Source organism: Babylonia areolata, chromosome 20 (genome assembly GCF_041734735.1).
Source record: "Babylonia areolata isolate BAREFJ2019XMU chromosome 20, ASM4173473v1, whole genome shotgun sequence".
Classification (NCBI taxonomy): Eukaryota; Metazoa; Mollusca; class Gastropoda; order Neogastropoda; family Buccinidae; genus Babylonia; species Babylonia areolata.
Window position 1 is genome coordinate 41257538 of NC_134895.1, and position 14753 is coordinate 41272290.

The window sequence follows — 14753 nt, forward strand, 5'->3', positions numbered from 1 at the left end:
CAGGCTGGATGTACATCTGTACATCGACTTCTTCTTCTTCTTCTTCTTCTGCGTTCACTCGTATGCACACGAGTGGGCTTTTACGTGTATGACCGTTTTTACCCCGCCATGTAGGCAGCCATACTCCGTTTTCGGGGGTGTGCATGCTGGGTATGTTCTTGTTTCCATAACCCACCGAACGCTGACATGGATTACAGGATCTTTAACGTGCGTATTTGATCTTCTGCTTGCATATACACACGAAGGGGGTTCAGGCACTAGCAGGTCTGCACATATGTTGACCTGGGAGATAGTAAAAATCTCCACCCTTTACCCACCAGGCGCCGTCACCGTGATTCGAACCCGGGACCCTCAGATTGACAGTCCAACGCTTTAACCACTCGGCTATTGCGCCCGTCAGTACATCGACAATACCGCTACCACCACCCACCACCCCACGCACCCCCTAAGCCCTCCCCCCTCTCCCTCCCCCCCAAAAAAAAAATCATCCCTGATCGCACAGCCTAACACCTTGTTGGTCTTTCACTCAAGATTCAAACCTTCCTTTGTGTTTTATTCTCTGAGCCAACTTGACCATGGCCACCTGATGACCACGGCTGGTGTCTGCATACCAGGATTTGTCCTGTCCATCACTGTCGCTCTATTGTTGTTTCTGGCACCTTCTACTACTGGGTTTGGCAAAGATCTGCATGTGTGTGTCTACACGTGGAGTCGTCTCTTCTGTGTTTGGAGACGCAGCACAGATTGTGCTGAGCAGTGATAACACCCGTTGTGTGTGTGTGTGTGTGTGTGTGTGTGTGTGTGTGTGTGTGTGTGTGTGTGTGTGTATGTGTGTGTGTGTGTGTGTGTGTGTGTGTGTGTGTGTGTGTGTGTGTGTGTGTGTGAACTGAAACAGTTTGATGGGGTGCTATGCTTTCTGAATATCTCTCTCTGTCTCTCTGTCTTTGTCTCCGTCTCTCTGCCTCTCTTTCTTTTTCTCTTGCCCTCCCCTAATCATTTTCTCTCGCATGTTCACACACACACACACACACACACACACACACACACACACACACACACACACACACATACACACACACACACACGCACATATATATCTATCTATACATATATATATAGAGAGAGAGATAGATATATATGTGCGTGTGTGTGTGTGTGTGTGTGTGTGTGTGTGTGTGTGTATGTGTGTGTGTGTGTGTGTGTGTGTGTGTGTGTGTGTGTGTGTGTGTGTGTGTGTGTGTGTGTGTGAACATGCGAGAGAAAATGATTAGGGGAGGGCAAGAGAAAAAGAAAGAGAGGCAGAGAGACGGAGACAAAGATATATATATATATATGTGTGTGTGTGTGTGTGTGTGTGTGTGTGTGTGTGTGTGTGTGTGTGTGTGTGTGTGTGTGTGTAAACATGCATATGCGTGTGTGCGTATGCCCAGAGAGAGATGGTGAGAGAGACAAACATACAGACAGACAGAGAAATAAAGAGAGAGTGAGAAAGAGAAACAGACAGACAGACAGAGGGAGAGACAGAGACAGAGAGACAGACAGACAGAGAGAAAGAGTCAAACTTCATAATAACACGCTTGCATCTACAAACAACATTTTGAGTTTTTGCTTCAGATTTATTGAACAGCATCCAGTTTTGCAGGTCAAAAAAAAAAAAAAAAGAAGAAGAAGAATCATTCAGCTGTCTGAAACCTGCCTGATCAAACGTGTGAGTGCCAACATCATTGATGATGTAAATCATCAGAAAGAAGAAGAAGAAGAATCATTCAGCTGTCTGAAACCTGCCTGATCAAACGTGTGAGTGCCAACATCATTGATGATGTAAATCATCAAGTGTTTTCGTTCCGGTTCAGAGATGATCTGCACGAAGGCCGTTGACATGTTCACTAGTCTCCCCGTACTGTGTCATCGTAAGCTTTTTCTTTCAACTCACTGGCCACAGGGGTTCCCAGTCTGCCACGACTGTAGCAGGAGTACGACAGCTTTCCCACCAGAACGGACTCCCCAAAGGCCAGCATTGTTCCATCGGGAGCCACACAAGCTGTGGAAGGAAGGAATAGCATCATATATGTACATATATATATATATATATATATATATATATATATATATATATATATATGTGTGTGTGTGTGTGTGTGTGTGTGTGTGTGTGTGTGTGTGTGTGTGTGTGTGTACATATTACAACACAAAAAGAAATGTTTTATTCAGTTGAAAGCAAGCTTTGAATGCGGGTAAGGAGCTAAAGAATTATATAGAATAGTAACAGATACAGTTTTTAGAAAAATCAACGAAAACAACAACAACATTGATGATGATGATAGTGATAGTCATAATAGACATATTAATAATAATGACAATAATAATAATAACAATAATAACACTAATGATGCTACTACTACAACTACTACTACTACTATTAAAACATAAATGAATGAATTAATCAATTGATTAACACACGCAAATATGTTCAGACACAAACGAAAATCATCGTACGCAACACAACATCCATCATACAGATCGTACACCACAGTACCTAAACATTGCACGTTTGATATCAGACAATTTACCAATGACAGTAGCACGATACTTAAAACCATAATTATCGCAATACCTAAAAAAAAAAAAAAAAAAAAAAGCAAAAAGCAACAACAGACAAAACAAAAAAAAACAAAAAAAGAAAAACAAACAAACACAAAAGAACACATACTTCATAATGCCGAAACAATAGACATATAAAATTACAAGATTTAGTAACAATCTCAACACCCCCCACCTCCCGACAACATGAATAACGAGACTGATAACACTCACATTTGTAGAAGTGAGGGAACTTGTATCCGAGTCCACCAACTTTATTTGTGCACCTGTAGGTGTTACGAGTGTTGGGGTCCACAAACTCTTCTCCCAATTTCATGCAGCCCAAGGGACCGTAGCAGCCTTTAGATATATTAAAAAAAAATAATAAATAAAAAAAAAGGCAACAACAGCATTAACAACAACAATAATCAGAATAGAATAGAATAGAATATGTCTTTATTACCAAATGTACCTGGGTCACAAGGAATATTGGGGGGGTTGGGGGGGGGGGTTAGCACATAACAAGATGCGAACATAAATCGAAAATCATACACAAACACAGATACAGTAGAAATTAGGATATATACAAGTGCATATCAATATAAAAACTTGTGCATAGTCACACATGCACCGAACTGCACACACACACACACACACACACACACACACACACACACGCACGCACGCACGCACGCACGCACGCACGTACACACACACACACACACACACACACACACACACACACACGCACCCAGGCACGCACGCACGCACGCACACACACACACACACACACACACACACACACACACACACACACACACACACACACACGTTTGAACAGAAACTGCATATTACATGTGGATGGGGCTGATGACTAGACCTTCCTTGTTAATAATAACAATAATAGTAATTATGATATCGTAAATCACACAGATGTCAGACTCTCTATGGATAAAAAGAAATGAATAAAATAAACAAATAAAGCAATAAACAAACAGATGAAAGAATGAATAAATAAACAGATCGATAAAAAAAATAAAAATAAAACAAACACAAAAAACAAGACTATGAAAGTCATGTAAACAGTCCGTCGAACTTGAGTTCTTTGCATGATACATGGTTTAATTCTTGTCTTACTCTGGTGATACTTCATTTTTAAATGAACTATGATCTTTGTAGCTGCATACTTTGTGAAGAAAGAGACACAGAGAGAGAGAGGAAGAGAGAGAGTGTATGTGTGTGTGTGTGTGTGTGTGTGTGTGTGTGTGTGTGTGTGTGTGTGTGTGTGTGTGTGTGTGTGTGTTTGTGTGTGATGTGGGAAGATGTGCAATGCGGCTTGGCTGACTGAAATGGAGAGGCACGTAAATTTCAGTAATCTGTATATTTGTATATATCTATTTCCATTTGGTGCCTTTTAATTCATCTTTTTATTTTCTAACATTTTATTTGTTTGTTGTTGTTTTTTTCTTATGTTGGACACGTGCTGCTGCCAAAAAAGAAAGTCTCTGTACCAAAGTATAGACAATAAAGTTTGTGTATTGTGTATTGTATTGTATTGTATTGATAAATATTCAGTGTAGCCTAACTCACGAAAATTAAAGAAAACCATCATATGCAAAAGTCCGCTTCATCATATTAATGAAAAAGCAAACCATCGTCAAGAACTCAGAGGGAAGAACCTATTGTTCCTCAAGAAAACAAATAGTCACACAGACTGACACGCACATTCAGTAAGTAACATCTTTTAATACATCTTTATTCATCTTATACGCATGCACATACATACAGATACACACACACAACACACACAGACGCATTGACACACATAGACACACACACACGCACGCGCTCATACGCACACACGAAGTGCTGAAACGTGAATATGAAATAAAATACTCACAGACATAGTCATTCTCAGACACACAATCAGACACAGACAGACGCGCGCAGACACACACACACGCACGCGCACGCACACACACACACACACACACACACACACGCGCGCGTACACGTACACACACACACACACACACACACACACACACACACACACAGAGATTCCTTTAGAACTTTCCTCACACACACACACACACACACACACACACACACACACACACAACACATTCCTTTAGAACCTCCCAAAGAATGATGCATCATCCTACACACACACACACACACACACACACACACACACACACACACACACACACACACAACACATTCCTTTAGAACTTCCCAAAGAACGATGCATCATCCTAAGGCTCACTAACAACAACAACAACAACAACAACAAAAACAAAGAAAAACAACCTTAACTCTTTCCATACGAACGGCGAAAGAGACGACGTTAACAGCGTTTCACCCCAATTACCATCATCAAAATATTGCAAGCGGAAGGTTCTTATACTGGAGACGTGAACTTTGACAAAGAATACCACAATTCTGACGACGGAAGCTAAAGGTTGGGTCATTCAGACACCCACTGGACATCCGAGGGGTCTGTGTAGAGGAGAAGAGAAGAGAGGACTGGCCGTACTGAGTGAGTTAACTCTTTACTGACGACTTTCCCACACGTACACATACCAGTGGCTCTGGGCTCCCACTTGGGCGGTGAGACGCCCTGACTCCTGGTGCCAGAGTTGAGGTCAGCATCAGCATCGGCACTGTAGCACACGTATTGGGTACAATCGTCCCACGTGATCACACTGTTTCTCGGGTAGCATTGTCCTTTATGTTCACAGCCTGGGAAAAAAAAAAAAGAAAAAAGAAAGAAAAGGAAACGTTAGTGTCAGACAACACGGCACAGTGTGTGTGTGTGTGTGTGTGTGTGTGTGTGTGTGTGTGTGTGTGTGTGTGTGTGTGTGTGTGTGTGTGTGTGTGTGTGTGTGTGTGTGTGTGTGTGTGTGTGTGTGTGTGTGTGTGTGTGTGTTTTGTTGTTTTTTTGTGTTTTGTTTTGTTTTGTTTTTTTGTTGTTTTTTTCGTTTGTTTGTTTTTTGGGTGTGTTGTTGTTGTTTTTTTGTTTTGTTTTTTTACTGCGACTTCCAAAAAAAATTAAAAAGAAAAAAAGCTTCCCCTGATCAATTAACGGTGTATCTGTTTCAAGAAAAACAAATAATGTTGACGTGGCATGCCACAAGGGGCTAGAATCCCCCCCCCCCCTCCCCCCCCCCCCCCCCCCCACCCCCTCCCCAAAAGCTGTAGGCTAATTCGTCACAAGAGATAGAGAGAGAAAAAAGAGAGAGAGAGAGAGGGAGATACAGAGATACAGAGAGAGAAAGATACAGAGAGAAATACAGAGAGGCAGGGAAGAGACGGGGAGAGAGGGAGAGACAGAGATACAGAGATACAGAGAGAGAAAGATACAGAGAGAAATACAGAGAGGCAGGGAAGAGACGGGGAGAGAGGGAGATACAGAGATACAGAGATACAGAGAGAGAAAGATACAGAGAGAAATACAGAGAGGCAGGGAAGAGACGGGGAGAGAGAGAGGGGGAGGGAGATACAGAGATACAGAGAGAGAAAATGAGAGATAGAGAAAACAGATACAGAGAGACAACACATAGACAGAAAGAGAGAGAGAGACAGAGACAGAGAGACACACATAGAGAGAATGAATGAAATAACATATGAGTGAATGAATGAATAAAAGAATGAATGAATGAATGAATGAATTTTATCTTATGGGGATAACAGGCTAAGCATACCTTTTCTTTTCCTTTTTTTTTATGCGGCCCTCGAAAGAAGTGTGGAAATTTGATAAAATAAATATTAAAGACATACAAAAGCCATGAAAGAAGATAAACAATTGTACCAATCCAGCAATGTTCACGTACATGATTGATTGATTGATTGATATGGATAGTTATATGCAGGGCAGAACCAGTCAGTGAACACTGGCAACACTGTGGTGACGTTCTGAGTGGTGATTAATATTGGGCGCCATTTTGTAGCCGGTTGGGCTACCTTCTCTCACCACGTCAGCACTAGTTTTCTTCAAGGCTTTATTGAGGACGCGACGGGGAACATAATTATCGGGACTTGGGTAAAGGGAACAGGAGAGCGGGGGGGGGGTTAAAGGGCAAGGGACTGTCCTCGTGAAAGGAGGGAAATAAATAAATAAGTAAATGATTATCCCTATCAGGTTGACAGAGGCCCGCACACACACTGCTGTTGCCTGTTCTCTTTTAAAGCTAACTGAGAACTGATGATATTATTGGTTCTAAAAGGAAAGGGTGGGAGAACTCACTTCGTAAAAACATATCAAGATGCAGCACATCCAGCCTACATGATTATTATTTTGCACGTGAAGTAATGATGCTAAAGCTAACACGGGTCATGAACGTGCACTCTCTCTCTCTCTCTCTCTCTCTCTCTCTCTCTCTCTCTCTCTCTCTGCGGGGCAAAGAGAACAATTTCACCCTGTTACATCTATAAATGGGGAAGAGAGAGAGAGAGAGAGAGAAAAGGAGGGAAGGAGAGAGAGAGGGAGGGAGTGGGAGGGAGGACAGAGTACTGTAGATAACATACAAAGCCGTGTTCAAACAAAGGTATGACGGGCGCAATAGCCGAATGGTTAATGCGTTGGACTTTCAGTCTGAGGGTCCCGGGCTCGAATCTCGGTAACCGCGCCTGGTGAGTAAGGGGTGGAGATTTTTTTCGATCTCCCAGGTCAACATATGTGCAGACCTGATAGTGCCTGAACCCGCTACGTGTATATGCAAGCAGAAGATCAAATATGCACGTTAAAGATCCCGTAATCCATGTCAGCATTCCGTGGGTTATGGAAACAAGAACATCTCAGCATGCACCCCCGCCCCCGCCCCCCCACTCCTCCCCTCCCCCCACGCCCCCCCACACACCCCCACCCCCACCGAAAAACGGAGTATGGCTGCCTACATGGCGGGGTAAACACGGTAATACACATTAAAGCCCACTCGTGTCATACGAGTGAATGTGGGAGTTGCAGCCCACGGACGTAGAAGAAGAACAAGAATAAACAACGTCATCAATGAATGTCCAGTCTCCATTCTGTAAATGTTGGGGACTGCGAAGCGATGACAGGAAGAGAGAGAGAGAGAGGGAGAGAGGAAAGGTGGTGCCAGAGATACCGAGAGAGAGAGAGGGAGAGAGGAAAGGTGGGGCCAGAGATACCGAGAGAGAGAGAGAGGGAGAGAGGAAAGGTGGTGCCAGAGATACCGAGAGAGAGAGAGAGGGAGAGAGGAAAGGTGGTGCCAGAGATACCGAGAGAGAGGGAGAGAGAAAAGGTGGTGCCAGAGATACCGAGAGAGAGAGAGGGAGAGAGAAAAGGTGGTGCCAGAGATACCGAGAGAGAGAGAGAGAGGGAGAGAGGAAAGGTGGGGCCAGAGATACCGAGAGAGTGAGAGGGGGGAGAGAGGAATGGTGGGGCCAGAGATACCGAGAGAGAGAGAGAGAGGGAGAGAGGAAAGGTGGTGCCAGAGATACCGAGAGAGAGAGAAGGAGAGGAAAGGTGGTGCCAGAGATACCGAGAGAGAGAGAGGGGGGAGAGAGGAAAGGTGGTGCCAGAGATACCGAGAGAGAGAGAGGGGGAGAGAGGAAAGGTGGGGCCAGAGATACCGAGAGAGAGAGAGAGGGAGAGAGGAAAGGTGGTGCCAGAGATACCGAGAGAGAGAGAGGGAGAGAGGTAAGGTGGTGCCAGAGATACCGAGAGAGAGGGAAGGAGAGGTAAGGTGGTGCCAGAGATACCGAGAGAGAGGGAAGGAGAGGTAAGGTGGTGCCAGAGATACCGAGAGAGAGAGGGGGAGAGAGGAAAGGTGTGGCCAGAGATACCGAGAGAGAGAGGGGGAGAGAGGAAAGGTGGTGCCAGAGATACCGAGAGAGAGAGAGAGGGAGAGAGGAAAGGTGGTGCCAGAGATACCGAGAGAGAGAGAGGGAGAGAGGAAAGGTGTGGCCAGAGATACCGAGAGAGAGAGACAAACGGGGAGACAGAGACATACATCATCAGATAAATACTGATAGAGAGATAAAGGCAGACACAGACAACGTCACACACACACACACACACACACACACACACACACACACACACACACACACAGCACAGACACACACACACACACACACACAGATAGAGAGACAGACAGACAGACAGACAGAGACACAGAGAGACGCGTCATTCAATGCAAAAACACGTGTATATTTGAAAACAAGGCATACATACGGACAAGAAAACAAACAAAAAAACCAGAAATGAAGGAAACGATGGCTTCGGAGAAGATAGAGAGACAGACACTGAGAGAGAGAGAGAGAGAGAGAGAGAGAGAGAGAGAGAGAGAGAGAGAGAGAGAGAGAGAGAGAGAGAGAGAGAAACCGAAATCAAAACTTTTTCATTGAGGCAAAAGGAATAGGCACTTATCAGCCTGTTTTCATCCTACCCTCGTAAAGAAAACGTATAAACTAATCTAGGAAATAAAAGAAGACTGAAAAAAAAAGTGGGAAAAGTGGGAGAGAGAGAGGGGGAGAGGCAGACAGACAGACAGACAGACAGACAGAGACAGTATCAGTATCAGTAGCTCAAGGAGGCGTCACTGCGTTCGAACAAATCCATATATACTACACCACATCTGCCAAACAGATGCCTGACCAGCAGCTTAGTCAAGCCTCGAGAAAAAAAACAATATACAAATAAATAAATAAATAAATTAAATTAAATAACAAATGAATTAAATAAATTAATTAAATTAAATAACAAAAAATAAATAGATAAATAAAATAAAATAAAATAAAATAAAAAAAAACAGACACAGCTACAGATAAGGACTGGGGACAGGAAGTGAGATAGACAGATAGATAGACAGGCATGTAGATAAACTGTACCTCGCAGTCCGTGTGTTTCACAGCGTTTCCTCTGTCTCGGTTTGCATTTCCCTGAAGCAGTCAAACTTTCCACATGAGACTCAACTCAGTTCCAACATGCCATGAAAGAATATACAAACTGGTCAACTTTAACCTCCATGTCACCCACGTCCAACCTTTTGATACTGGCATGATATTTACAAATAAATGCCAACACATGAGTACACATGAGTACACACACACACACACACACACACACACACACACACACACACGCTCGCACACACACACACACACACACCCACGCACACACACACACACACACACACACACACACACACACACGCTCGCACACCCCTCCCACCCCCCACCCCCACACACACACACACACACGCTCGCACACCCACACACCCACACACGCAGACACACACACACACACATACACACACGCGCGCGCGCGCCTGGTCTCAAGCAAACATACATACAAACATTGTAAAGTATTTGTGTCTCTCTGACTCTCTGTGTCTGTCTCTCTTTATCTCTCTCTTTCTCTCTCCCTCTTAGAAGTATGTATGATGTTGTCAAAGCTAGAGTAAGGTGTGGCGCTAGATTGACTGACTATATTTCATGTACACCTGGAGTCAAACAAGGTGATGCATGTAGCCCAATTCTTTTTTCTTTGTTTATAAATGAACTAGCAATAGAAGTAATTAATAATGGTAGACATGGTGCCATGCTTTCAATTGATGCATTTGAATTGTTTATTCTTTTGTTGGCTGATGATGTTATTTTGATTTCAGAGACTGTCGTAGCTTTACAAACACAGTTGAATAGTCAACAGCGTGCAGCTACACCGCTACAGTTAAAAACAAATATATATAAATGCAATATTATTGTATTTCGGAAGGGTGGATATTTAAGTGTAAGAGAACGACGGTTTTATGATGGTGATGCAATGCCTGTTGTTAACGTTTATAAGTATCTAGGAATTATGTTTTCTACCCGTTTGAGTTTTGTTTCTGTATGCAAGGAACTAGCAAGTAAAGCAAAAAATGCTTTGATCCGTGTAATGAAAAGGTTATATACTTTGAACAATAATTCATTCCACTTGTTCATTAAGCTGTTTGATTGTCAAATACCACCAATAGTACAATATGGATCTGAGATATGGGGACTAGCTAATGCTGTTTTACATTGTTAATCTGTCCATTTAATGGCTTTGAAGAAAATTTTTTGAGTAGATATGCGAACACCGAATGATCTCGTCTATGGCGAATCAAATCGTTACCCAATATATGTGAATTCTGCTGTAAATTTTAGTCGATATTGGCTTAAACTGTTGTAAATGGGGGATAATAGAATACCGCATAAAGCCTATAAGATATTACATGATTTAGATAGAAAGGGGAAAATAATTGGGTAACGAAGGTTTGTCTTTGTCTGTTCGAGTATGGATTTGGCTTTGTGTGGATGGAACAGGGTGTTGGTAGTGTTAGTGGCTTTATATATGTTTTTCGCCAAAGGCTTATTGATTGTAGATGGCAGACATGGTATAGTCACATTTGTACTAGTGATAGATTTGATATGTATAGAACATTCTGTGATATACCTGATTTGAAACCTTATCTGTTGTTAAATATAGACGGGCATCTGAAACGTGTAATGACGAGATTTAGACTAGGTATATCAGAATTGACAATGCATCACTACAGAAGTTTTTGTGCAAACGATTTAGTCTGTCCTTTATGTCATGAAGCCCAAGAAAGCGAGGTGGATTTTGTTCTTTGGTGCCCAGCACTAAAACATGTACGTCAAATGTTTATAAAACCTAACTACTACAAGCGTCCCTCTCTGTTCAAGTTGAATTTGTTAATGTCGTCAAGCAATATCAATGACGTACATATTTTTTCGGTATTCTTATATAAGGCACTCAAATTAAGAGAAATTGTTACTTCGTAAAACAGTTATAAAATGCACATTTTGTTGTCTGTGTATTTACACGGATACAATGCACCGTTTGTTGTCCATATTAATGCTTATTTGTTTATGTGTTTTTGTTGAGTTGTATTATGTTTACGTATACCCCCTTCATTCGGGGCTGTGGCCTGATTGTGAATACACCATTCCAATTCCAATTTCTCTCTCCCTCACTTCTCGTTCATTCTGTCTTCTTACTTGTCCTTCTGTAGTATGTCTTCCACTTGCCATGCTTGGCCACGTTACATCTGTTTCTGATGCAGCCATTCAGTACGTAGGACTTCCAGTTTTTGTGGGAGCACCTGTTGGTCCGCGGGTCAAAGCAACCTGCTCACAATCAAATGACATCATTTTGAAGTCTTTTCTGTCATTATAATAATTTACCATTATCATCACCACAACCTCCATTTACAAGCAAGCAAATAAACAAATAAAAATACCGGGACAGTATGTCATGAGCATAGTGTATTCCTATACATGTTTGTTTGTTTGTATTTCTTTTTATCACAACAGATTTCTCTGTGTGAAATTCGGGCTGCTCTCCCCAGGGAGAACGCGTCGCTACACTAAAGCGCCGCCCTTTTTTTTTCTTTTTTTTTTTTTTTTTTTTTCCTGCGTGCAGTTTTATTTGTTTTTTCCTATCGAAGTGGATTTTCTACAGAATTTTGCCAGGAACAACCCTTTTTTGTTGCCGTGTGTTCTTTTACGTGCACTAAGTGCATGCTGCACACAGGACCTCGGTTTATCGTCTCATCCGAATGACTAGCGTCCAGACCACCACTCAATGTCTAGTGGAGGGGGAGAAAATATCGGCGGCTGAGCCGTGATTCGAGCCAGCGTGCTCATATTCTCTCGCTTCCTAGACGGACGCGTTACCTCTTGGCCATCACTCCACTCATGAACGACGGGGGATGAAAATAATATGCACTAATTTTTTTCAGCACTTTTTGATTTGTTGGACGCTTTGAAATATCAAAAAGGAATCACGGGGTTCACTAAGAAAAAATGTACTTCATCTTCTACGCAGGGTCCATAAAATGGGCTTTTTTTTTTTTTTTAATCAAATTGTTCTTTGTTAAACAGCCAGACTGAGTGAGCATTCCTTCTGAATTGAGACCATCCATGCGTTCAGTGCAATGGCAGTCCCGATGACCGATGACACCAAGCAAGGAGGTAGGTAGCTGAATGGTTAATACGCTTATCTGATATTACAGTGCCCGTTAAGGTCTGGGTTCGATTCTACCTCCTCTCGCCCTTTGTCCCAAGTTTAACTCTCTCCATACGAACGGCGAAAGAGACGACGTTAACAGCGTTTCACCCCAATTACCACCATCAAAATATTACAAGCGGAAGGCTCTTACACTGAAGAGGTGAATGTTGACAAAGAATACCACATTTCTGACGACGGAAGCTGAAGGTTGGGTCATTGAGACACCCACTGGACATCCGAGGTGTCTGTGTAGAGGAGAAGAGAGGACTGGCCGTACTGAGTGAGTTAAATGGAAAATAACAAATGAGCGTCTTGTCATTCGAATGAAACGATGAACCGAGATCCCATGTGCAGCACGCGCTTGACGGGTGCGGCAGTCAAATGGTTAGCGCACTGGATTATCCCCCCGAGTCCCCCCGAGTTCGATCTCAGTCGCACCTGGCGGGTTAATTAAGACTGGAGATTTTTTTTTCCCCGATCTCCCAGATCCATTTGTGCACATCTGCAAGTGTCTGAACCCCCTTCATGTATGTATATGCAGGCAGAGAATCACATACGCACGTTGAAGATCCTGTAATCCATGTCGGTATTTCGTGGGTTATGGAAACAAGATTATATCCAGAACCCGAACATGGCGGGGAAAAAGAACAAAATGGTCATACATGTAACAATTTTCATGTGTGTGTGTGTGTGTGTGTGTGTGTGTGTGTGTGTGTGTGTGTGTGTGTGTGTGTGTGTGTATGTGTGTGTGTGTGAATGATAAGCGCCCGATGACATCTGTCAATGAGCCGTACCCAGGTAGGCATCCTGTTGAGCAATTGACTTCATGTTTGTAAAGTGCTTAGAGTTTGGTTTTTGACCAAGGATAGGCGATATATATATATATATATATATATATATATATATATATATATATATGTGTGTGTGTGTGTGTGTGTGTGTGTGTGTGTGTGTGTGTGTGTGTGTGTGTGTGTATGCCTATCAGTTTACCTCACCTGTGTACCCCTGCAGAACCAGCCGGAACTCCCCAGTCCCAGAATCCTTCGTGCACGTGCTCTCCTTGCAGTCCTCAGTGTGTGTCTCTCCTTCCTTAAGGCATTTACCATCCATCTCACAGCCTGTAGACAGTGCGATACCTTTATCATCTGTGTTCAAGACTGCACACATAGCTCTTTAATGAGTAACATTTATGTGAGCACACGCTTCACAGGTTGCTACGTGACTGATCGTGGTTCTCTCCTTCGATGCTGGAAGCAGATACTGAAGGAATAGCCCATGATGATGAGGCAACGTGCTCTGTGAAGAGCAGAGACACCAATATCTACAATCATACCATGAAGTTATGCACAGAGTGAGAACCCCAGAAACCAATACATGATAATCATAGAAAAAACAATGATGATGAAAAGAACAACGACAATAATAACAATGATAATCACCATCATCACCATCATCATCATCATCATCATCATCATCATCATCATATTCATGATGATGATGATGATGATGATAATAATAATAATAATAGCAGCAGTAGTAATAGTAGTAGTAGTGGTTGTTCTTCAGTCTCGGGAGACTGTAGACTTGTCCAGTGGGTGACGGGCGCAATAACCGAATGGTTAATGCATTGGACTTTCAATCTTAGGGTACCAGGTTCGAATCTCGGTAACGGCGCCTGGTGGGTAAAGGGTGGAGATTTTTCCGATCTCCAAAGTCAACACAATTTATGTGCAGACCAGCTTGTGCTTGAATCCCCTTAATGTGTATACACAAGCACAAGATCAAATACGCACGTTAAAGACCCTGTAATCCATGTCAGCGTCTGGTGGTTTGTGGAAACAGACAACGTACCCATCATGCCAACCCCTGAAAACGGAGTACGGCTGCCTAAATGACGGGGGTAAAAACGGTCATACACGTAAAAGCCAACTCGTGTACATACGAGTGAATGTGGAAGAAGGAGTCCTCTCGGTGATTCTTCTGGCGCATCATTGTTTCTAGCTTTTCAACAACAACAAAACGCCAATTACGCCAATACTGTGCACACAGGAAACCCATTGCCGTTTTTCACGAACACACAGGTTGGTTAGCCTGGAATCCTCTGTACTCAGGACATCCATTGTACATAACGGAGGGGGAGAGGAGAGAG

At 42.9% G+C, this 14753-nt stretch overlaps 1 protein-coding gene across 2 annotated transcripts in view; it reads right to left on the reverse strand.

Moving 5' to 3' along the window:
- Nucleotides 1-1700: 1700 nt before the first annotated feature.
- The window catches only part of LOC143294987 (uncharacterized), a 34759-nt gene continuing 21706 nt past the window's right edge, over nucleotides 1701-14753 (reverse strand). The window contains exons 12-17 of one of the 2 annotated variants that reach the window (XM_076606518.1): nucleotides 13600-13722; nucleotides 11593-11721; nucleotides 9439-9489; nucleotides 5167-5325; nucleotides 2815-2940; nucleotides 1703-2041 (exon numbers count right to left, since the gene is read on the reverse strand). In XM_076606518.1, the coding sequence (XP_076462633.1) occupies nucleotides 1887-2041; nucleotides 2815-2940; nucleotides 5167-5325; nucleotides 9439-9489; nucleotides 11593-11721; nucleotides 13600-13722 (743 nt within the window). In that variant the 3' untranslated portion in view covers nucleotides 1703-1886. Of the gene's footprint in view, nucleotides 2042-2814; nucleotides 2941-5166; nucleotides 5326-9438; nucleotides 9490-11592; nucleotides 11722-13599; nucleotides 13723-14753 lie in introns of both variants that reach the window. The other variant, XM_076606519.1, reaches the window with a different exon arrangement.